Here is a 21,139-nt window from a genome sequence, read left to right as displayed (position 1 = left end):
AGTGATTCTCTTGCCTCAGCCTCCCAAGTATCTGGGACTGCAGGCGTGTGCCACCACGCCCAGGTAATTTTTGTATTCTTAGTACAGACGTGGTTTCACCATGTTGGCCAAGCTGATCTCGAACTCCTGACCTCAGAAGATCTACCCACCTTGGCCCCCCAAAGTGCTGAGATTACAGGCGTGAGCTACTGCGCCCGGTGGAAAGTTTTTTTTTTTTTCCCCGAGACGGAGTCTTGTTGCTCTGTTGCCCAGGCTGGAGTGCAGTGGTGCGATCTCAGTTCACTGCAACCTCTGCCTCCTGGGTTCAAGCAATTCTCCTGCCTCAGCCTCCTGAGTAGCTGGGATTACAGGCGCACACCACCATGCCCAGCTAATTTTTCTATTTTTAGTAGAGACGGGGTTTCACCATGCTGGCCAGGCTGGTCTTAAAACTCCTGACCTTGTGATCTGCCTGCCTCGGCCTCCCAAAGTGCTGAGATTATAGGAGTGAGCCACTGTGCCCGGCCGGAAACTTTTTATTTTGAGATAATTATATACTAACCTGCAGTTTTAAGAAATAATACAGGCCGGGCGCGGTGGCTCAAGCCTGTAATCCTAGCACTTTGGGAGGCCGAGACAGGCGGATCACGAGGTCGGGAGATCGAGACCATCCTGGCTAACACGGTGAAACCCCATCTCTACTAAAAATACAAAAAACTAGCCAGGTGAGGTGGCGGGCGCCTGTAGTCCCAGCTACTCCGGAGGCTGAGGCAGGAGAATGGCGTAAACCCGGGAGGCGGAGCTTGCAGTGAGCTGAGATCCGGCCACTGCACTCCAGCCTGGGCGACAGAGCGAGACTCCGTCTCAAAAAAAAAAAAAAAAGAAATAAGACAAAGTCCTCATTACCCTTTAGTTTCCCCAATGGTAACATCTTGCCAAATCACAGCACAAGACCGCACTCAGGTGCTGATACGGATACAGCGAAGACAGCGAATGCCATCCCCAGCCCCTCCCCAGACCACCCTTCCTCAATTCCTGGGAACCACGAGCCCTTCCTCAATTTCGTCATCTTCTCACCTCATAAATGTGACATAAAAAGAACCACACAGTATACAGTATACAGCCCACTCTGCACAGTTCTCAGGAGGTGTGTGCTGGTGGTTTTACTGCTGAGTGGCGTTCTGTGGTGTGGACATAGCTCAGTTTGTTGAACATTTATTTACCCACTGAAGTACCTTTGGACTGTTTATGGCTAATATGAATAAAGCTGCTATGAACACCTGTGTACAGGCTACTACTGTGTGAACACGGCTTCATTTCTGTGGGATAAACAGCAGGAAGTGCACCTGCTGGGCTGAACGGTGACGGTGCCCAGGCGCACTGTCAGGACTACTGAGGCTCTCTATGGGGGTCCAGGAGCATTTCCTGCCACTCTCATGTAAAGACTGTCATCTCAGTAAGGAGAAGCCCACTTTCCAAAATGAACTTTATTTATTTAACCTTTCACATGGCATAAGTCATACAGTTAATTAGCATGTGAGCAACACAGAGTTAAAAACTGCTTTTCCAAACTTAATTTTGTATTTCAGGTGCAAAGCTATTTGAAAATCTAAGACCGAGTAGCATGGTTTGATGTTAGTGTTTATGGCGCTTTTTATGATCACAGTTTTTTTGTTTTGATATGGGGTTTTGCTGTCACCCAGGCTGGAGGGCAGTGGTGCAATCACAGCTCCCTGCAGCCTTAACCTCCTGGGCCCAAGCCATCCTCCCAGCTCAGTCTCTCCAGCAGCTGGTACTATAAGTGAGCGCAACCATGCCCGGCTAATTTTTTTTTTTTTTTTTTTGAGGCGGAGTCTCACTCTGTCGCCCAGGCTGGAGTGCAGTGGCCGGATCTCAGCTCACTGCAAGCTCCGCCTCCCAGGTTTACGCCATTCTCCTGCCTCAGCCTCCCGAGTAGCTGGGACTACAGGCGCCCGCCACCACGCCCGGCTAGTTTTTTGTATTTTTTAGTAGAGACGGGGTTTCACCGTGTTAGCCAGGATGGTCTCGATCTCCCGACCTCGTGATCCGCCCGTCTCGGCCTCCCAAAGTGCTGGGATTACAGGCTTGAGCCACCGCACCCGGCCTAATTTTTCTATTTTTTGTAGAGGAGAGGTTCTCACTATGTTGTCCTGGCTGTTCAACTTCTGAGCTCAAGCGATTCTCCTGCCTCGGCTTCCCCAAATGCTAGGATTACAGGTGTGAGTCACTACACCCGGCCCACAGATTTGTTTTAATGTAATACTCACAAACAGTATTTTAGCAAAGTGCTTAAGAGTATGAGTCAAGCCAGTTAAACGGGTTTAGCTCATTGTATTACGTATTGATGGGTAGTATAAGAAAGTGTGTATAAAATAAAAAATACTAGAAAATGTTTCAAATATTTTAACCATTATTAAAATGAAAAGGTAAAGAATGGATCACAAGATTTCAGTGAGAGAGATTAATATCAGATTACATAAATAACACATAGTTTGAGAATTACCGTTAACATTAAGAAGATAAAGGCAGATACTCCCAAGATCAGGATTTCTTTGTTCCCCTTGCTTTCCACGTGCAGCTTCCGATAATAGGGTCCAATGAGATACTTCTTTATAACAAGACATAAAAGAAAAACCGCCGCTAGCGAAAAAAGAATCTGACCAATCAAAACCAGGATTCGCAGAACTTCCATGACAATGCTAGGACAGAAAAAAGAAACGACATGTGATTTCACTTCCAAAACAAAGCTCTCTAAAACTCAATGAAATAACCTTTCACTTTTTTCTTTAACATGCTACAAAATAAATTACCTGAATCACACACCTTTATTTTCAAATACGAAAACACCCTATGAATCATACTCATCTCAGAAATTAAGTTATGTTGAGCCAAATGTAGAAGCTGGATTGGTTTGCAGTCAATACTTTGGGGTGAATACGTATTCTAGGATGTGAAAATTCTCGACTGACGGCGTTCCTATCTCAGCTGATGCCTGATGATAAATTCCTCGTCAGGCCTCAGCCGCACGTGAAAGTCTCTGTCAGGCAGTGGTTGCTCTCCGTGCCCCACCGCAGTCTCCTGATGGACGAACTCTAGCGACCATCATCAAGGCACTCCTGATACAGCCACTGAAGTCTGTGTCTGTAGAAAGTAATTCTTTGCTATGTTCTGTTTATAATATACTACCCGGATGTCAGAATAGGTCACCATCTCAGCCAACGGACTTCCACTATCTGAGGTCTTTACAAATATACCTGTATTTAACCGTAGCCTTCCACCACTCAGGCCACAATTCTGGTGAAAGTTTCCTCGGTGGAAGAAACCTATAATTCCCAAGGGTATCAACCTCTGCAGCCTGGCTTAAAGCAGAAATGCCGAAAACGCAAATCTCAAACTGCCACGATTCCTTGGGGGAATCAGAGCAGAGCTGGGCTTGAAGCAGAGGGATGGAATGAAGGGATCAACAGCAGCCACAGAAGTAAATGTGAGGCAGCGTCCTTCAGAGCCCGCTGCAGGGCCCACGTCTGTGACTCGGAAGGAAGGAGGCAGAGTCCTTCAGAGCTCGCTGCAGGGCCCACGTCTGCGACTTCAGGAGGAGGGAGGCAGAGTCCTTCAGAGCCCACTGCAGGGCCCACGTCTGCGACTCAGAAGGAGGCCCCTTTCTGCAGCCCTGGCAGGAACGGAGACAGACTCACAGCCAAGAAGGCCAGGCCTGCTGCACTCCTGACAGCTTCGCCACACTGCTGGGCCCACACCTGGCCCTGGGCCCAGCCCCGTGGTCCCTGTCTGGACCGCCACCCCTTCCCTGGCAGCTCCAGTGGCCTCCTCCTGACCCATCTGCTCTCACACAGAGGCCCAGACAACTCATCGGGATCCTCCATCAGCTCCCGGACGCTGGGATGGAACCCAGGCTTCTCTGCCCTGCCATGCCCTTCCAATACCCCAGGCCACCGAGCAGCCCACCCACACAAGCCGCAGAGCCCGCTGCCTGGGAGGTCCCTACCCTAGACTCTTCTCTCCACAGGCTCAGCTGCGTTCCTCAAATTCCAGCCCCGTCTCCAAGGCAGAGCCTGTGCCAGTCTGGAGCTCACTGCTGCTCACCAGCTCACTGCCCTGTCTGAATCATTTGCAGGGCGGTTCCCTGCTGCGGACATCTTGTCTACCACTCATTTGTTCATCATTCATTCATTCTCTCTCCGAAACACAAGAGCAGCTCCCCACATGGGGAATGTCCTCTGCTGAGCTCACCCTTGCATCCTGGGCCCCTAGAGCACTGTGTGCCACCTGTTACGGCAGCCCGCTGAGAACTGTCTGACCCCCACTGCTACGTCACAGATGAGAACAGGGGCAGAGACCAGGTGATCTGCTCCAGGCCACATGCCCAGAGCAGAGCTGGTGACGACCCCAGTATCTGGCCCCAGGGCCAAGCCCCTAACAGCTACACAAGCTCTCCACAGCCACCATCCCCAGGGTTTGGATTTAGGTGGAATTTCCCGAAGACTCCCACAGTGTCCATGAAATGCACAGTGATGAGGACTCAGAAAGATGCCAATCAGAAGCCACAGTGCACTCAACTCTGACCTCTTTGAAAGACGATCACCGTCACAAGTTTCTCAGGATTCCGGCTCGCCGCCATGCCACCTGCAGGTCCACACGTGTGTGCTGCTCTTGATCTGCACGTATGGGGCGCACCGTGTCCATGACTGTTCTGGCTGCCTCCTCTCAGCGTGTTTGGACAAGCTTCCCATCAGCACGTCTGATCCGCTGACAGGTGAGGAAGGGCTCCCTCGCGGGGTGCACCAGAATTTGCTCAGCCAGATGCAAGGGCTGTCCCGGTTCTCACACGGACTCCACGGCCATCCTGGTTCTTGTGCACTGCGGTGGCCGAGGGGCCTGTGGGTCTATTGATGGTGGCAGTGGGTGCTCACTAAGGGAGCCAGGCACCTCCCACTGTGAGAGGTGCTGTCTGGTGGGCTGCCAGGAGGTTGCTCCAATTCCCATCCCAACAATGACACCCAAGGCTCCCCGCTTCCCAACCTGGGCACCACCCAGCTTCTAATGGTGCCCAGTCTGATGGGTGGCCAGTGCCATCACCCTTCTTTGGTGTGAGGGTGGGTGTTTCCTACTTTACTCAAGTCGAATTACCTGTGAAATATTATGAGGGAAAGAGCTCTTTCCTCTAGGAATGATCAAGGTTAATTCTGAATAAAGCTTAATAAGAAAGCAGAGTTTATTACATTGCAACTAATTTTCTTTCTTTGATATTTTAAATATAAATTTTCCCTGGTTATTGAAATTGAAAGGGAGGTTTTCCCAAATTACAGAAAAGTATATATAGTAGAAAAAACTTACTACAAATCTACTAGTAGAAAATCATTAACATCTTGTTTTACATATATATATATAATATATATATTTCTAGTCTATTCATGTTCTTCTATGTCTAATTAAAATAATATAAAATATATATATATATTTTTTGAGATGGAGCCTTGCTCTGTCACCCAGGCTCTGGAGTGCAGTGGCCCGATCTCAGCTCACTGCAAGCTCCACCTCCCGGGTTCACGCCATTCTCCTGCCTCAGCCTCCCGAGTAGCTGGGACAACAGGCGCCCGCCACCACGCAAGGCTATATTTTTTTGTGTTTTTAGTAGAGACAGGCCTTCACCATGTTAGCCAGGATGGCCTCGATCTCCTGACCTCGTGATCCACCTGTCTCAGCCTCCCAAAGTGCTGGGATTACAGGCGTGAGCCACCGCGCCCAGCCAATATCATATACATTTTTAACAGTTATTATATATAATTCACTTACCATACAACTTACCCATTTAAAAGTATTCAATTCAATGGTTTCCAGCATATTCACAAAGTTACACAACTATTACCACAATCCATGTTAGAATACTTCCATCACCCCAAAAAGAAACACTGTACCCATTAGCACTCGCTCCCCGTCTCCCCCCACCTCCCCAGCCTCTGGCAACCAGTAATTCATTCTCTCTGTACGGACTGGCCTAGTTTGGACGTTGGTATGAATGGAATCACAGAGTGTGGCCTTTTTGTCCAGTTCTTTCACAAGCATCGTGTTTTCAAGGTTCACCTGTGCTACAGGATGAAGCGATGTTTCTGGGCGGCAAGCCACCCCGATGCCGAGGCGAGAGACGGAGGGCACGAGCTGTTCCAGTGCAATAAAACATATAAGAATAGTTCTACTAGATATAGATCATAGATACAATTATATATGAATATCATTAATCATTAGTTTGTAGCAATTACTCTTTATTCCAATATTATAATAATCCTCATTCTACAAAATCATAACCTAGGAAAAACCAGGCCATACAGAGATAGGAGCTGAGGGGACATAGTGAGAAGTGACCAGAAGACAGGAGTGTGAGCCTTCTGTTATGCCCGGGCAGGGCCACCAGAGGGCTCCCTGGTCTAGCAGTAATGCCAGCGTCTGGGAAGACGCCCATTGCCAAGTGGACCGTGGTCTAGAGGTAGCGTCAGTGTCAAGGAAAAACACCGTCTACTCAGCAGACCGGGAAAGGGAGTTTCCCTTTCCCTGGAGGACCTCAGAGAAGACTCTGCTCCTCCACCTCTCGTGGGTGTCAGGCCCGCCCGCATTTCTCTGAGGCCTGACCGTCTCCCTGAGATGCTGTGCTTCAGTGGTCACACTCCTGGTCTGCCTTCATGTTCCATCCTGTACACCTGGCTCTGCCTTCTAGATAGCAGTAGCAAAATTAGTGAAAGTACTAAAAACCTCTGATATGAAGAAATAATGGCGTAGACTGTGTCCTCTCTCTCTCTCTCTGTCTCTCCACCTCGGCGGCCAAACAGGAAAGGGCCCCTTGTCCAATGGACATGTGACTCACGTGACCTTGTCAATCACTGGAGATGGCTCACACTCTTTACCCTGCCCCTTTTGCTTTGTATCCAATAAATAACAGCGCAGCCAGGCATTCGGGGCCACTACCGGTCTCCGTGTCTTGGTGGTAGTGGGCCCCTGGGCCCAGCTGTCTTCTCTTTTATCTCTTTGTCTTGTGTCTTTATTTCTACAATCTCTCGTCTCTGCACACGGGGAGAAAAACCCACTGACCCTGTGGGGCTGGACCCTACAAATGTTCATTCTATATTATGGCTGAATAATATTCCTTTGCTTGGATATAGTTTATGTTTTGTATATCCACCTGTTATCTAATTGACATTTGAGTTCTTAATACTTTTTAACTATACGAATAATGCTGCTTGAATATTCATGTACAACTTTTTCATTGTGGTGAAATTCTCATACCATAAAATGTACCAAGTTAACCATTTCTGAGTGTGTAACTCTGTGGCATCACGTGGATTCACACTGTTGTACCCCCATCACCACCGTGGACCAGTCTTTACGTGGATGTGTGTTTTTCTTTCTTGTGGATAAATACCGAGAAGTGAACAGCTGGGTCAGACGGGAGCTCTGTGTTAGCATCATGAGGACTGTGGTCTGTAATTCTGATTCTGTTTCTTTTCTTTTTTTTTTTTTGAAATGGAGTCTTGCTCTATCGCCCAGCCTGGAGTGCAGTGGCGTGATCTCAGCTCACTGCAACCTCTGCCTCCTGGGTTCAAGTGATTCTCCTGCCTCAGCCTCCTGAGTAGCAGGGAATACAGACACGTGCCACCACGCCCGGCTAATTTTTTGTATTTTTAGTAGAGATGGGGTTTCACCGTGTTAGTCAGGGTGATCTCAATCTCTTGACCTCATGATCCACGCCCCCTTGGCCTCCCAAAGTGCTGGGATTACAGGCGTGAGCTACCGCGCCTGGCCTAATTCTGTTTCTTAAGTTTAACAGTATAACAGAGTACTTTTCCAAGTCATTAACTCTTTGTAAACATGAATTAGAACAATTTCAGTGGGATCAATACCTGTATTGCATTAATTTTTTGAATTGGAAAAATGACAATAAAAAGCTTTAAAAGTTTTCTGATTTTTAGACCTGTGTGTAACTGGAAAGAAAGTGGCAGTGAGATCAACATGGTATTTGAGTTTTATAAGTGCCCTGCAGTCTCTGCCAGGGCTCTGCCTGTTTAGTATGGAGAGTCCGCCCTCCGTTGAGAATAATTGTGCATGAAAAATGCTCAGACCTCTTAAATAGAAGTCAAGTCATCTCCCGCCAGCATGACAACTCTTCTTTCTGTTGTCCAAATTATCCTTCACTTATGTTGAAGATTGTAGCCAGAAGGAATAAGAACTGATTCCGATTTGGGGGTTGGAACTAAAAGTGTTATTTTTCCGATATTTAAAGACATCTGGATCAAAGGAAAATGGCAATCATAAGGACCCTCTTAGCGAGTGAACTTTAACCACTGCTTCCACCAGCAGCTGCACTGAGTGCCCTGCCTGGTTTTCTCTTTCAATCTTCCCATGGTCCACCAGGCAGGCATTGTTCCCACGTCCTCCGCAATTTACAGAAAGCTGCCAAGGCTTGCACGGCCAGAGCACAGCCAAGCTGGGGCTCTAGCCTGGGCTGAACCTCTGGAAAACACAGGTAAAAAGCCGTTCATTCCTTCTACTTTCCTGCCTGCCTGGCTGAGCTACCGACAGCAGGGAAGACTTAACGTAAGATCTGGCAAAAGACAAATACTAAAAAATTTTTCCACCCCACCGTCTGCCATGAGGAAGCCCTTGTCAGCCATTCGGGCAGGGGTGGGGCTGGGGGCCCGGCAGGAAGCAGAACCCCCTGGCCAGGCCTCACACCACCCTCCACAGGGGAGCCGCTGGTTTAAAGCCTCCTAATAAACACACGAACCATCCAGGATACAACGAAAAGTCGCTCATCATATTAAGAATCGGGAAAATCACAACTTGAAGGAGAAAAGACAAGCACCAGACTTCACATCAAGACAAATGGATGCTGGAGTTATCTGACGAGGGTGCTAAAGCAGCCATGATTAAAACGCTTCAAAAAGCCACAAACACTTTCTGTAAACAAATAAAAAATAGAAAACCTCAGCAAAGAAATAAAGGCTACATAAAAGAAGCAAGTGGAAATTATACAACTAAAACAATACAGTCATAATAAAAATCTCTGGGGATGGGCTAAGCGGCAGAGTGGAGATGAGAGAGGGCAGAATCGGTGACGCTGAAGACAGAATTCATCTGCCTGAACAGAGAGAAACAGACCGAGGACGGGCAAGGCCTCAGGGACCCACAGGCCCCTAACAAAAGAGCAGATTTCTAAGTTTCTGCAATTGCAGAAGGAGACAGCAAGTGGACTGAAAAAGGGTGTGAGGAAATAATGGCTGAAAACTTCTTGTTAGCCAAGAGACATAAACCCACAGATACGAGAAGCCGAGTGAATCCAAACAGAACAAACCCAGAGACGTCGGCTCTGGGATGCACAGTAGTACAATTTCTGAAAACTAAAGACAGAGAAAAAACCTTGAAAGCTGCCAGAGAGAAACCCCTCATTCCTTCAAGAGGAGCACAAGCCTAAATGGCAGCAGGTTTCACAGCTGGAACACAGAAGCCAGGAGCAGGGACACGCACTTCCCAGGCACGGGATGAGGGGAGACACCACCTGGAAATCCACATCCCGCGAGATGCCCTCGGAGTGACGCGGGGACAAAGGCCATTCCCAGACAAAGAAAAACTTAGAGAATGTGTGGCCAGCAGATTAACTATGAAAGAATGACCGAAGAAAGTTCTCCACACAGAGAGGAAATGATTACAGAAGACAGCTTGGAACATCAGAAGGAAAACAACATCAAAACTAGGTGTGAGACGAACAGATTGTCCTTTTCCTCCTGAGTTTTCAAAATCGTATTTGATGTCTGCAGCAAAAATCACACCACCATCTGATGTGGTGTTCAGTAAAAGTAGAGAAAAGATAACAATTATACAGCCATGTGTCGCTTCACAACCGGGCACATTCTGAGAAGCACCATGAGGCAGCTTCATGGTTGTGCGAACATCCCAGAGTGCGCTTACACAGACCCAGATCCACCCAGGCCACCTGGCACAGCCTCCTGCTCCTGGGCCACACGCCTGCACAGCATGTGACTGCAGCCAACTGTAACACAATGAGAAGTATTTGCATATCTAAACACAGAAAATACACACTAAAAGTATAGCATAAAAGATAAAAATGGCACACCCATATAGGTCGCTTGCAGGACTAGAAGCTCTGAGTCAGGGAGTGAGGGTGAGTGAATGTGAAAGCCTCGACCCTGTGCACCACTGCAGACGCCACAGACACCGTCCACTCCGGCTACACTAATCTGAGACAGCGTCTCACTCTGCTGTCCAGGCTGGTGCACAGCGGTATGACCACAGCTCACTGCAGACTTTATCTCCCAGGCTCAAGCAATCCTACAGCCTTAGCCTCCAGAGCAGCTGGAACTACCGGTGTGCGCCACCACACCTGGCTATTTTTTTTTTTTTTTTTTTTTGGTAGAAACGAGGTCTTTCTATGTTGCCCAGGCTGGTCTTGAACTCCTAAGCTCAAGCAGTCCTCCTGCCTTGGCCTCCCAAAGGCTAGGATTACAGGTGTGAGCCACCACACCTGGCCAATGACATTGAGTTTATTAAAAATATTTTTCTTTCTTCAGCATTAACCTTAACTTACTGTAACTTTTTAACTTTATAAATTTTAAGGCTTTTAAAAATTTTTTGACCCTTGTAATGACACAACACAGAAACACTGTACGGCTATACAAAAAATAATTTTTCTTTTTATCTTACTCTATACGTTTTTTCCCATTGTAATTTTTTTAAACTTTTTAAACTTTTTTGTTAAAAACTAAGACACAAACACACATTAGCCTAAACCCACCCAGGGTCAGGACCATCAGTGTCGCTGTCGTCCACGTCCACATCTTTCCCACTGCAAGGTCTTCAGGGGAATAACAGGCACAGAGCTGTTGTCTCCAATGATGACAATGGCTTGTTCTAGAACAGTTCCTGAAGAACCTGCCTGAGGCTGTTTGACAGTTAACTTTTTTCTTTATAAGTAGAAGGAGTACACTCTAAGTTAATGATAAAAAATAGAGTATAGAAAATACATAAACCAGTAACAGTGATTTATTATCGTTATCATGTATTCCATTGCATACCTAATTGGGTATATGAGACTTTTATATGATTGGCAGTGCAGCAGGTTTGTTCATGCCAGCATCACCACAAGCATGGGGGCATTACACTGCTCTGCGACATCACCATGGCCGCACCGTCACTAGGCAGCGGGAATCGGTCAGGTCCATAGAATCCCACCGGACCAACTGCTGTACAGGTGGCCCATCACTGACCAAAACTTCATTATGTAGTGCATGACTATTTAATATGTGGGTGGGGGAGGGAGCTAAGTGGAAATAAGGCTTCTACATTTCACATGAAGTGGTAAAATGTGGATTCCAGCAAATGGCGATAAGTTACATGTGTCCACTGTAATACCCAGAGCCACCAAAAAAACCACACAGAGCAATACACTCAAAACGTTATAAATGAGTCTAAATGGAATCCCTGAAAACATGCAAGACATCCCATAGAGACGTAAATGAAAAAGAGTAACAAGAGACAAAAAACAAATAAAATGCAGACTTCAGTTGCAACATATCAATATTTACCTGATCTATAAATGGTCTAAACATACCAATTAAAATACAGAGACTGGCTGAGTGGACTAAAAAAAAATCATCCAACAATATGTTCTCTACAAGAAACTCCCTTCAGTACAAGGGCATAAGTAGGTTGAAAGGAAAAGTATGAAAATGACACACCACTGCAGACAGTGACCAAAAAAAAAATTAATATTACATTAATATCAGATAAAGTGAATTACAAGGCAAGGAAAATTACTAGCAACAAAAGAAATATGGCCAGGCACAGTGGCTCACACCTGTAATCCCAGCACTTTGGGAGGCCGAGGCAGGAAGATCACTTGAGGCCAGGAGTTCAAGACTAGCCTGGCCAACATGGCGAAACCTTGTCTTTACTAAAAAATACAAAAATTAGTCAGGTGTGGTGGCACATGCCTGTAATCCCAGCTACTCAGGAGGCTGAGGCATGAGAATCACTAGAACCCAGGAGGCGGAGAGCCAAGGTCACGCCACTGCATTCCAGCCTGGGCAACAGAGCGAGACTATGTCTCGAAAAACAACAAAAAAAGAAATATTACGTAATGATAACAAGAGCAATTCACCAGGAAGACAAAATGATCCTAAATGTGTATGTACCAAACAAAAGAGCCCCAAAAGCTGACAGAACTCAAAGGAGAAACAGACAAATACCCAACGATAATGGGGGACTTCAATACCATCTCCCTCGACAGCTGATACAGCTACAGCAAGAACACGGAATAGTGCAATTAACTGACATATATTTATAAAACTCCACTCAACAGTAACAGAATATGCTTTTTTTTCCTCCCAAGTGACTTTGGAGCATTTACCACAGACAGTTGTCACTGGCCGTAAAACAAACCTCAACAAATGTAAAAGAACTGAAATCACACAAAATGTTCTCAGGCCACAGTGGAATCAAACTACAAATCAGTAACAGAAAGACATCAGGAAAATCTCCAGATGTTTGGAAATTAAACAACACTTCCAAACAATCCCTGAGTCAAAGAAGTATCAAAGGAAAATTTTAAAACTCATTGAACAAAATGAAAATAAAAATACAACATATCAAAATATGCGATGCAGCTAAAACAGTGCTGAGAGGGAAATTTACAGCACTAAATGCTTACAGTAGAAAAGATGAGCAGTTTAGGCCAGGTGCGGTGGCTCAAGCCTGTAATCCCAGCACTTTGGGAGGCCGAGGCAGGCGGATCACAAGGTCAGGAGATCGAGACCATCCTGGCTAACACGGTGAAACCCCGTCTCTACTAAAAAATACAAAAAACTAGCCAGGCGAGGTGGCGGCGCCTGTAGTCCCAGCTACTCGGGAGGCTGAGGCAGGAGAATGGTGTGAACCCGGGAGGTGGAGCTTGCAGTGAGCTGAGATCCGGCCACTGCACTCCAGCCCGGGCGACAGAGCGAGACTCCGTCTCAAAAAAAAAAAAAAAGAAAAAAGAAAAGATGAGCAGTTTAAAATCAATATTCTAAGTTAATACCATAAGAACCTAGAAAAAGAGTAAAATAAACCCAAAGCGAGGAGGAAGGAAGGTGAGGGTAAAACTAATGAAACTGAAAACAACGAAATAAAGAAAATCAGTAAAACAAGGAACCAACTCTTTGGAAAGATTAATACAATTGCCAAATCCCTAGACAAAGAAGATGCAAGTTATCAACATAAGCAATGAAACGGGGGATATCACTACAGACTCTGTGGACGTGAAAAGAAGGATACAGGAATACGACACAAAAACTCTACACATAGAAATCTAACAACTGAGACAGAATGGAACGATTCCTCAAAAAGTTAAGCTACCACAACTCAGCAATATGAAGTAGATATTCTGAATATCTACTGGGACTATTAAGCAAAATAAATTGGTAAGAAAACTCCCCAAAAGGAAATCTCATGACCCAAAGGGTTTTACTGCAGAATTCTACCAAATATTAAAGAAGAACTGACATCAATTTTATACAATGTTTTCCAGAAAATACAAAGAAAGGAACACTTCCCAAAACATTTTGTGAACCTAGTATGACTCTTATTACCAAAACCCAGAGTATAAAAAAAAAAGAGAGAGAGAGAAAAAACTACACACCAATCTCTCTCATGAACTTAGACCCCAAAATCCTCAATAAATTAGCAAATTGAAGGCAGCAATGTATAAAAATAATTATATACCTAGACCACCTGGGAATTATCCCAGGTATGCAAGGCTGGTTCAACTTTCAAAAATCAATGTTATCCATCATGTCACCTAGCTAAAAAAGAAGGCCGGGCGCGGTGGCTCATGCCTGTAATCCCACCACTTTGGGAGGCCAAGGCAAGCAGATCACAATGTCAGGAGTTCAAGACCAGCCTGGCCAATATGGTGAAACCCCGTCTCTACCAAAAATATGAAAATTAGCTGGGCATGGTGGCGCACGCCTGTAGTCCCAGCTGCTCGGGAGGCTGAGGCAGGAGAATTGCTTGAACCCAGGAGGTGGAAGTTTCAGTGAGCCAAGATCATGACACTATTCCAGCCTGAGCAACAGAGCGAGACTCCATCTCAAAAAAAAAAAGGCAAAAAAAGAAAAATCACATAATCTTATCAATTGGTTTAGAAAAAGCAACTGGCAGAATCCACCACGCATTCATCATAGAAACTCTCAGCAAACTAGGAATAGATGGGGATTTCCTTAGCTTGACAAAGAGTGTCTACAATAAACCTACAGCTAACATCATACCTAATGGTGAGAGACTGAACGCTTCCCCCGGAGGTCAAGAGCAAGGCAAAGATGTCCTCTCACACAATCTTTTCCAATGAAGTACTGGACATTCCAGCCAGTGCAATAAGCAGGAAGAAACCCAACAGCATGCAGGTTGGAAAGGAAGAAATAAAGCACATGAGATGGGTCTTAGCACTTCAATCTGGTTCCAAAAGAAGTTTCAAAAGGGTCTTTGCAACTGTCCCTATTTTCTGGCTGATATTCTTGGAATACGTCTGTATATGCGGCACAACCTACAACTTTCTGGATAAATTAATTCTTCCCATTTGGCTTCTCTCTCCATACGAACCCAAGCAGGTGCAGTTTACGTCTGGCAATACGATATTGGGAGAATGAAAAGAAGGACCGGGGAAGTGGTGATGATGATGACAGTGACAATGACAACCACACAATGACAGATCTCACACACACACCACACATGCATGCAGACACACATGCACACAGACACATGCAAACACACATGCAAACACACAGATATACCCCATATACACACACGTGGATACCCCCCCAGACATACCACAGAACACACACACACCCCCTACACATGCAGACACATGCCCCCCACCACACAGGCACACCACACATACATGCAGATATACATGAATACACGCACACACATACCATGTAAGCACACAGATATACCCTACACACACACACACACACAAACACACACACACAGATACTCCCTCCCTATGCACACATACACATGCATACAGACACCCCCCTCCCTCCACATCACTTACTATGTTCTGGGCATTGTTCTAAGCATGTTTATATCTGAACTCATTCATTCCTCCTGACTACTCCATCGGTGGGCACTACTGCTACCCCTACTTGATGGAAGACAGGACTAAGGAACAGTGAGGATGAGTCGCCTGCCCGTGGTGAGGAGCTGTTAAGCACAAATAGCCAGGCCGTGAGCAAGGCAGTGTCGCTCCAGGGTCTATGCACGGAAGCCTGAGCCATCTGAGCTCAGAACATCTCTCTGGAAAAGGTATTAAGTAGTATTTTTATGCACAAGTGATTTTAAACTAGAAAAACAAACTGTACACAAAGCATTTACCTAGAAGATGCACTGGCGCCCGCCTGTATGAGAGTCGGCATGACGGCCATGAAGAGCCCGAGCTGCACGTCCTGCGTCACCAGCATGCCGAGGAGCACGGTGCTGTAGTCAATGTCGCCTGTGTGGGGAAAGGCATTGAAGACAGGTCTACAGCAACTCAAAAGTATCCGAAGTCAAAATGTCGCCATTGTACACACTTCCGAAATAACCCAAATTATTTTGGCACTTTACTTTCTTTTTTTTTTTGAGACGGAGTCTTGCTCTGTCACCCAGGCTGGAGTGCAGTGGTGCAATCTCAACTCACTGTAACCTCCACCTCCTGGGTTCAAGTGATTCTCCTGCCTCAGCCTCCTGAGTAGCTGGGATTACAGGCGCTCACCACCATGCCTGACTAATTTTTATATCTTTGGTAGAGACGGGGATTCACCATGTTGGTCAGGCTGGTCTCAAACTCCTGACCTCGTGATCCACCTGCCTCGGCCTCCCAAAATGCTGGGATTACAGGCGTGAGCCACCGCGCCCGGCTGGCACTTTACATTTTTAAGAATAGACTTTAAAATCTCTTTGAGAACAAATACTGAAGCATTTTAAGATTAAAAATGTTGTAAAGCAAATACTCAGAACACCTTTTACTTCCACAACTTACTTGTTATTTACATAATTATTGAAAAACCTCATGACAAAAAGATGACATGGCAAACAAGATGACAAGCTTGGATAATCACACCAACCTCACTGCGTCCCAGAAACACATGGAGAAGCCTTCGCTTCTCACCTTTACAGCTTCTCTGAGCTACTCCAGGAGGCCTGACTCAGGCCCCTCTGGTCACGTGGTGTGTTCCACGTGTGCAAACCCACCCGAGCCACTGCCCAGAATGAGCCCTCACTGTGAGACCAAGGCAGGCTCGGCAGACAAATACTGGCTCATGAGGGCAGAACAGGAGTAGCCACGACCACCTGAAGAGACTAGGTAACAACTCTGGAAAGAAGAAAGGAAAATGAGACATTTTTCATGAATTCAGTAACTTGCACAAGCCTCCAAAAGTCTCCATTTTCAACATACCGTTCCAGCTATGAACTATGTAAATACGTTTCTAAAAGTCATTCCCCCAACCCCACCCCAAACAAGGTATTTTTTCTTTAAAAAAAAAAAAAAAAAACCAGCTGGGTACGGTGGCTCAGGTCTGTAATTTCAGCACTTTGGGAGGCTGAGGAGGGTGGATCACCTGAGGTCAGGAGTTCACGACCAGCCTGACCAACATAGTGAAACCCCATCTCTACTAAAAATACAAAAAATTAGCTGGATTTGGTGGCGGGTGCCTGTAGTCCCAGCTACTTGGGAGGCTGAGGCAGGAGAATCGCTTGAACCCAGGAGGCGGAGGTTACAGTGAGCTGAGATTGTGCCACTGCACTCCAGCCTGGGGGACAAGAGCGAGACTCTGTCTCAAAAAAAAAAAAAAGCTACTGCTATTAACAGATTTTTAAAGACCAATCTGACAGAAAAGGCTTATTTTAAAAAAGCAGCAGAACCACACAAAACCCCTTGATGCCAGCAAAAATCTCTTTCTGGATAGAAGTTAGGTAATCATTTTAGAAGGCTTGATTTACTTACTATACAAAACTAAATTTTTGGTAAACAAAATATCGTGGCTTAGAATTTTAAAACAGTCTGAACAGATGATCACGTTAAGCTGTTGTGGCTACAGCTTTGTGTCTTTTAGGGTTACACAATTCAGAAGATGATAAAAATTGCCTCCCAACTAACATTGTCCATGCGGAGGCTTCACACATCAGCCATTTTCACCCTAAGGCTCGCACAGGCTTGTGGTCACCGCACCTCTCTTCATCTCGAGGCCTTCGCAAGACGGGAGGGAGGCTGCGAGATGAGTCTGCGGGACACAAAGGAGCCGTGGCCCCCCCACCCACATCTTCTGCAGATAACACATTCACATCTGTGCCCCTTCTATTTAAAAGAAACAAAATCTGGCCGGGCGCAGTGGCTCACGCCTGTAATCCCAGCACTTTGGGAGGCCGAGGCGGGCGGATCAGGAGGTCAGGAGATCGAGACCATCCTGGCTAAGAAGAATGGCGTGAACCCAGGAAGCAGAGGTTGCAGTGAGCTAAGATTGCACCACTGCACTCCAGCCTGGGCGACAGAGCAAGACTCTGTCTCAAAAAAAAAAAAAAAAAAAAAAAAAAAAAAGAAACAAAATCTCTCACTATATCTCACTTGTTAGAGACAGCCTTGGATGATATTACTGCCAGCATTTTGTATATGTTTTAAATATTTTGTTCTCTTCCTTTGCACCGATCATAGCGAACTGGCTGAAATCAACAGATATTCAACTGTCACCCACTAGACCATGGGCACCACAGACCAGAGACCAGGTCTTCACCGTGGTCCCTGGGGCAGGACCCTGAGTCCGCACCCACAGGGCCTGCGCAGGAAACATCCGCTCACGAGGGACTTCATGGGGCTGCAGGAGGAAGACAACTGCTTGGAGCAGTGACGGGCACAAAACTTCAACAGTGCAACCAGACAAGATGAAAATAATTATTACACTGAAATATTACAGCTTCTCTAATTTCTCAACACTTTTACTATTGTCATTTTTCTGAAATTTGCACTACCTTTTTGTGCTTATCACTACTATACGCATTTTGACTTCTTCCTGTTTTCCATTCCTTTCATTAAACAGTTCAAATACACAGAGAACAAGGAGTGTATCAAATGCTCACATACCCACTAAGGAATTCTATTAAATGTTAAACCTGTAACATATTTGCTTCAGATTTTTAAAGAAAGAAAGTCCTAAGGGTGCCGCCAAGGAGCTCTGTAACCCCCTTGATACTGGGTCCCCTTCCCTCCACCCACACTCCCCACTTGACCTTATTCTGAAAGTTCATCATCCCCTTGAATGCATTTCTACTTAATGTAACACCTATAGACTTGGAAGCAACACTGAGTTTATTATTTTGTAATATTAAACTTCACAGAGTGAACATTTCTGCAACTTGCCGTTTTTGATCACCACTATATTTGAAAATTATCTATCCATGTTGGTGTTGGTGCACAAAGCTCTGACTCCTTTTCAAAACTGTTGTAGAATAGACCACAATTTATCCATTCATCTCTTGGTGGACGTTCAGGAATTCCATTTATTCACTAGTGCAAAAATGGCTGCATGAAATCCCAGCATTTTGGGAGGCCGAGGCGGGTGGATCACGAGGTCAGGAGATCAAGACCATCCTGGCTAACATGGTGAAACCCCGTCTCTACTAAAAATACAAAAATTAGCCAGGCGTGGTAGCGTGCACCTGTAGTCCCAGCTACTCGGGAGGCTGAGTCAGGAGAATGGCGTGAACTCGGGAGGCGGAGCTTGCAGTGAGATGAGATCACGCCACTGCACTCCAGCCTGGGCGACAGAGAGAGACTCTATCTCAACCAAAAAAAAAAAAAAAAAAATGGCCACACAAATATTCTAGCACATTGTCAGGGAAACCTCCTTTCCCCTCGCTTGCATTTTCACAAGAAGGGACTGTTTCCTCCCCGCTCCTGGCCTCTTGCCTGGTCCCACATACATTACTCCGGAGAGACAAGGGCGTTCTTGCTGGGAATGGATATAGCCCCTTTTCCTTTGTAAACCAGTCAGCCCACGGCACCTGGTCTCAAGGTCCTCTTGCAGACCTGAGTTTCACAGGGCAGGCCCTGCCCACGGAGGCCTCTGGAGGCAAACGCTGCATGGCGCTGGGTGGTGAGTCTTGCTCCAAGGTTAAGAATGAGGCCTAAGAAGCTCACCACTGCCAGGCGTGCAAACCACACCTCCTTCATAATCCAGCTGCCACTCCGACCTCCAGGTGCCTGCCTCCTCTGTTCCTCTTCCCATGGGTTTTCAGCACAGGCAAGGCAGTTATACATTTGCTGGACTCCTTCGAGGGTTGGGCCCCTCGCAGGAGCTAGAAATCTCGAAAAATAGAAAAGTAGTAGAATTTGGACCAAAATCCATGTAAGAAGAGTGACTGAGGCTGCTGGTGTGGCCAGAGTTGATACCTTTAAGCTCTGGTAAGGCAGTCTTAAGTTTGGGCTATATAGGAATTTCTTTTCTTTCTTTTTTTTTTTTTTTGAGATGGAGTCTCTGTGGCCCAGGCTGGAGTGCAGTGGTGTGAACTCGGCTCACTGGAAGCTCCGCCTCCCGGGTTCAAGCTATTCTTATGCCTCAGCCTCCCGAGTAGCTGGGATTACAGGTGCCCGCCACCACGCCCAGCTAATTTTTGTATTTTCAGTAGAGATGGGGTTTCGCCATGTTGGCCAGGATGGTCTTGAACTCCTGACCTCATGTGATCCACCTGCCTTGGCCTCCCAAAGTGCTGGGATTACAGGTGTGAGCCACTGTGCCTGGACATATATAGGAATTTCTAATACAATTTCAAGCACATGCAAAAGTAGAAAGAAAAATACAGTGCATCTCAAGGAACAGATAATCCAGTTTCCATGATCAGGTAGACGACCCTTGTTTCATACACTAACCTCCGTTCTACCCTCCTGAGGGAAACCCCAGTCATCCTCTTAACTGTACATTTCAGTGTCCATCTCTAAGAGACAAGGCTGGTGTACAAATTGGGAAGAATGAATTTAATGATCCTGTAAGCAGAGGAGATTATCTCATATGTAGAAAATCCAAAAGATTTCACACACAAAAATCTATTAGGATAAACCAATTCACAAAGGTGCGGGGCACAAAATAAACACACAAAAGTCAGCTGCATTTCTATATACTAATAATGAACAATCTGAAAAGGAGATTAAGAAAACAATTCCATCTATAACCTATCAAAAAGAATAAAATACTTAGGACAGAGTGAACCAAGGAGGCAAAACACTTATACACTGAAAACAAACGCGTGGCTAAAAGAAATGAAAGACATGCTTAAATGGAAAAATATCTTGTATTCACGGACTGGAAGACTTAATATTGTTTAGATGTCAATACTACCAAAATTACGACTACAAATCCAATGCAATTCCTATCAGAATCCCAACGATGTTTTCTGAAGAAATAGAAAACACTATCCTAAAATTTATACGGAATCTCAGGCGACCCCAAACAGCCAAAATAATCTTGAACAAAGTTGGAGGATTCACACTTCCTGGTCTCAAAACTTACCAAAAACTATAGTAATAAAACAGCAGCATTTGGAAGTTACAGACTGCATTTCCACTTTTTAGTGGTCACTTTTTTGTGTTTTTGTTTTTGTTTTTTTGAGATGGAGTCTCGCTCTGTTGCCAGACTGGAGTGCAGTAGCGTGATCTCAGTTCACTGCAAGCTCCACCTCCTGAGTTCAAGCGATTCTCCTGCCTCAGCCTCCGGAGTAGCCGGGACTACAGGCACCCACCACCATGTGCAGTTAATTATTGTATTTTTAGTAGAGATGGGGTTTCACCATGTTGGCCAGGCTGGTCTCGATCTCTTGACCTTGTGATCCACCCACCTCGACCTCCCAAAGTGCTGGGATTACCAGCGTGAGCCACCATGCCCAGCCAGTTACCTTGTTTTTAAAAACAATTATTATAAAATACTTTGAATCAAGAAAAAAGGTACAAAGCATGTCATGAACAACCAGAGCCATCACTCAGCTTCTGAAAGAAATGTCACAAGCAGCTGACTGCCCTGCGTCCCTCTCTGATGGCACACCTTGCCAGTCTCTGGCA

At 45.8% G+C, this 21,139-nt stretch overlaps 1 protein-coding gene across 2 annotated transcripts in view; it reads right to left on the bottom strand.

Moving 5' to 3' along the window:
* Nucleotides 1–21,139, bottom strand: part of TMCO3 (transmembrane and coiled-coil domains 3) — a 59,785-nt gene that overhangs the window by 13,615 nt on the left and 25,031 nt on the right. Inside the window, exons 8-9 of one of the 2 annotated variants that reach the window (XM_030921852.1) lie at nucleotides 15,430–15,547; nucleotides 2,504–2,699 (exon numbers count right to left, since the gene is read on the bottom strand). In XM_030921852.1, coding sequence (XP_030777712.1) covers nucleotides 2,504–2,699; nucleotides 15,430–15,547 — 314 coding nt within the window. The remainder of the gene's footprint in view (nucleotides 1–2,503; nucleotides 2,700–15,429; nucleotides 15,548–21,139) is intronic. The other variant, XM_030921853.1, reaches the window with a different exon arrangement.

The sequence above is a fragment of the Rhinopithecus roxellana genome, chromosome 18 (assembly GCF_007565055.1).
Source record: "Rhinopithecus roxellana isolate Shanxi Qingling chromosome 18, ASM756505v1, whole genome shotgun sequence".
In the NCBI taxonomy this organism is placed as follows: Eukaryota; Metazoa; Chordata; class Mammalia; order Primates; family Cercopithecidae; genus Rhinopithecus; species Rhinopithecus roxellana.
This window is presented reverse-complemented; position numbering and strand designations above follow the sequence as displayed.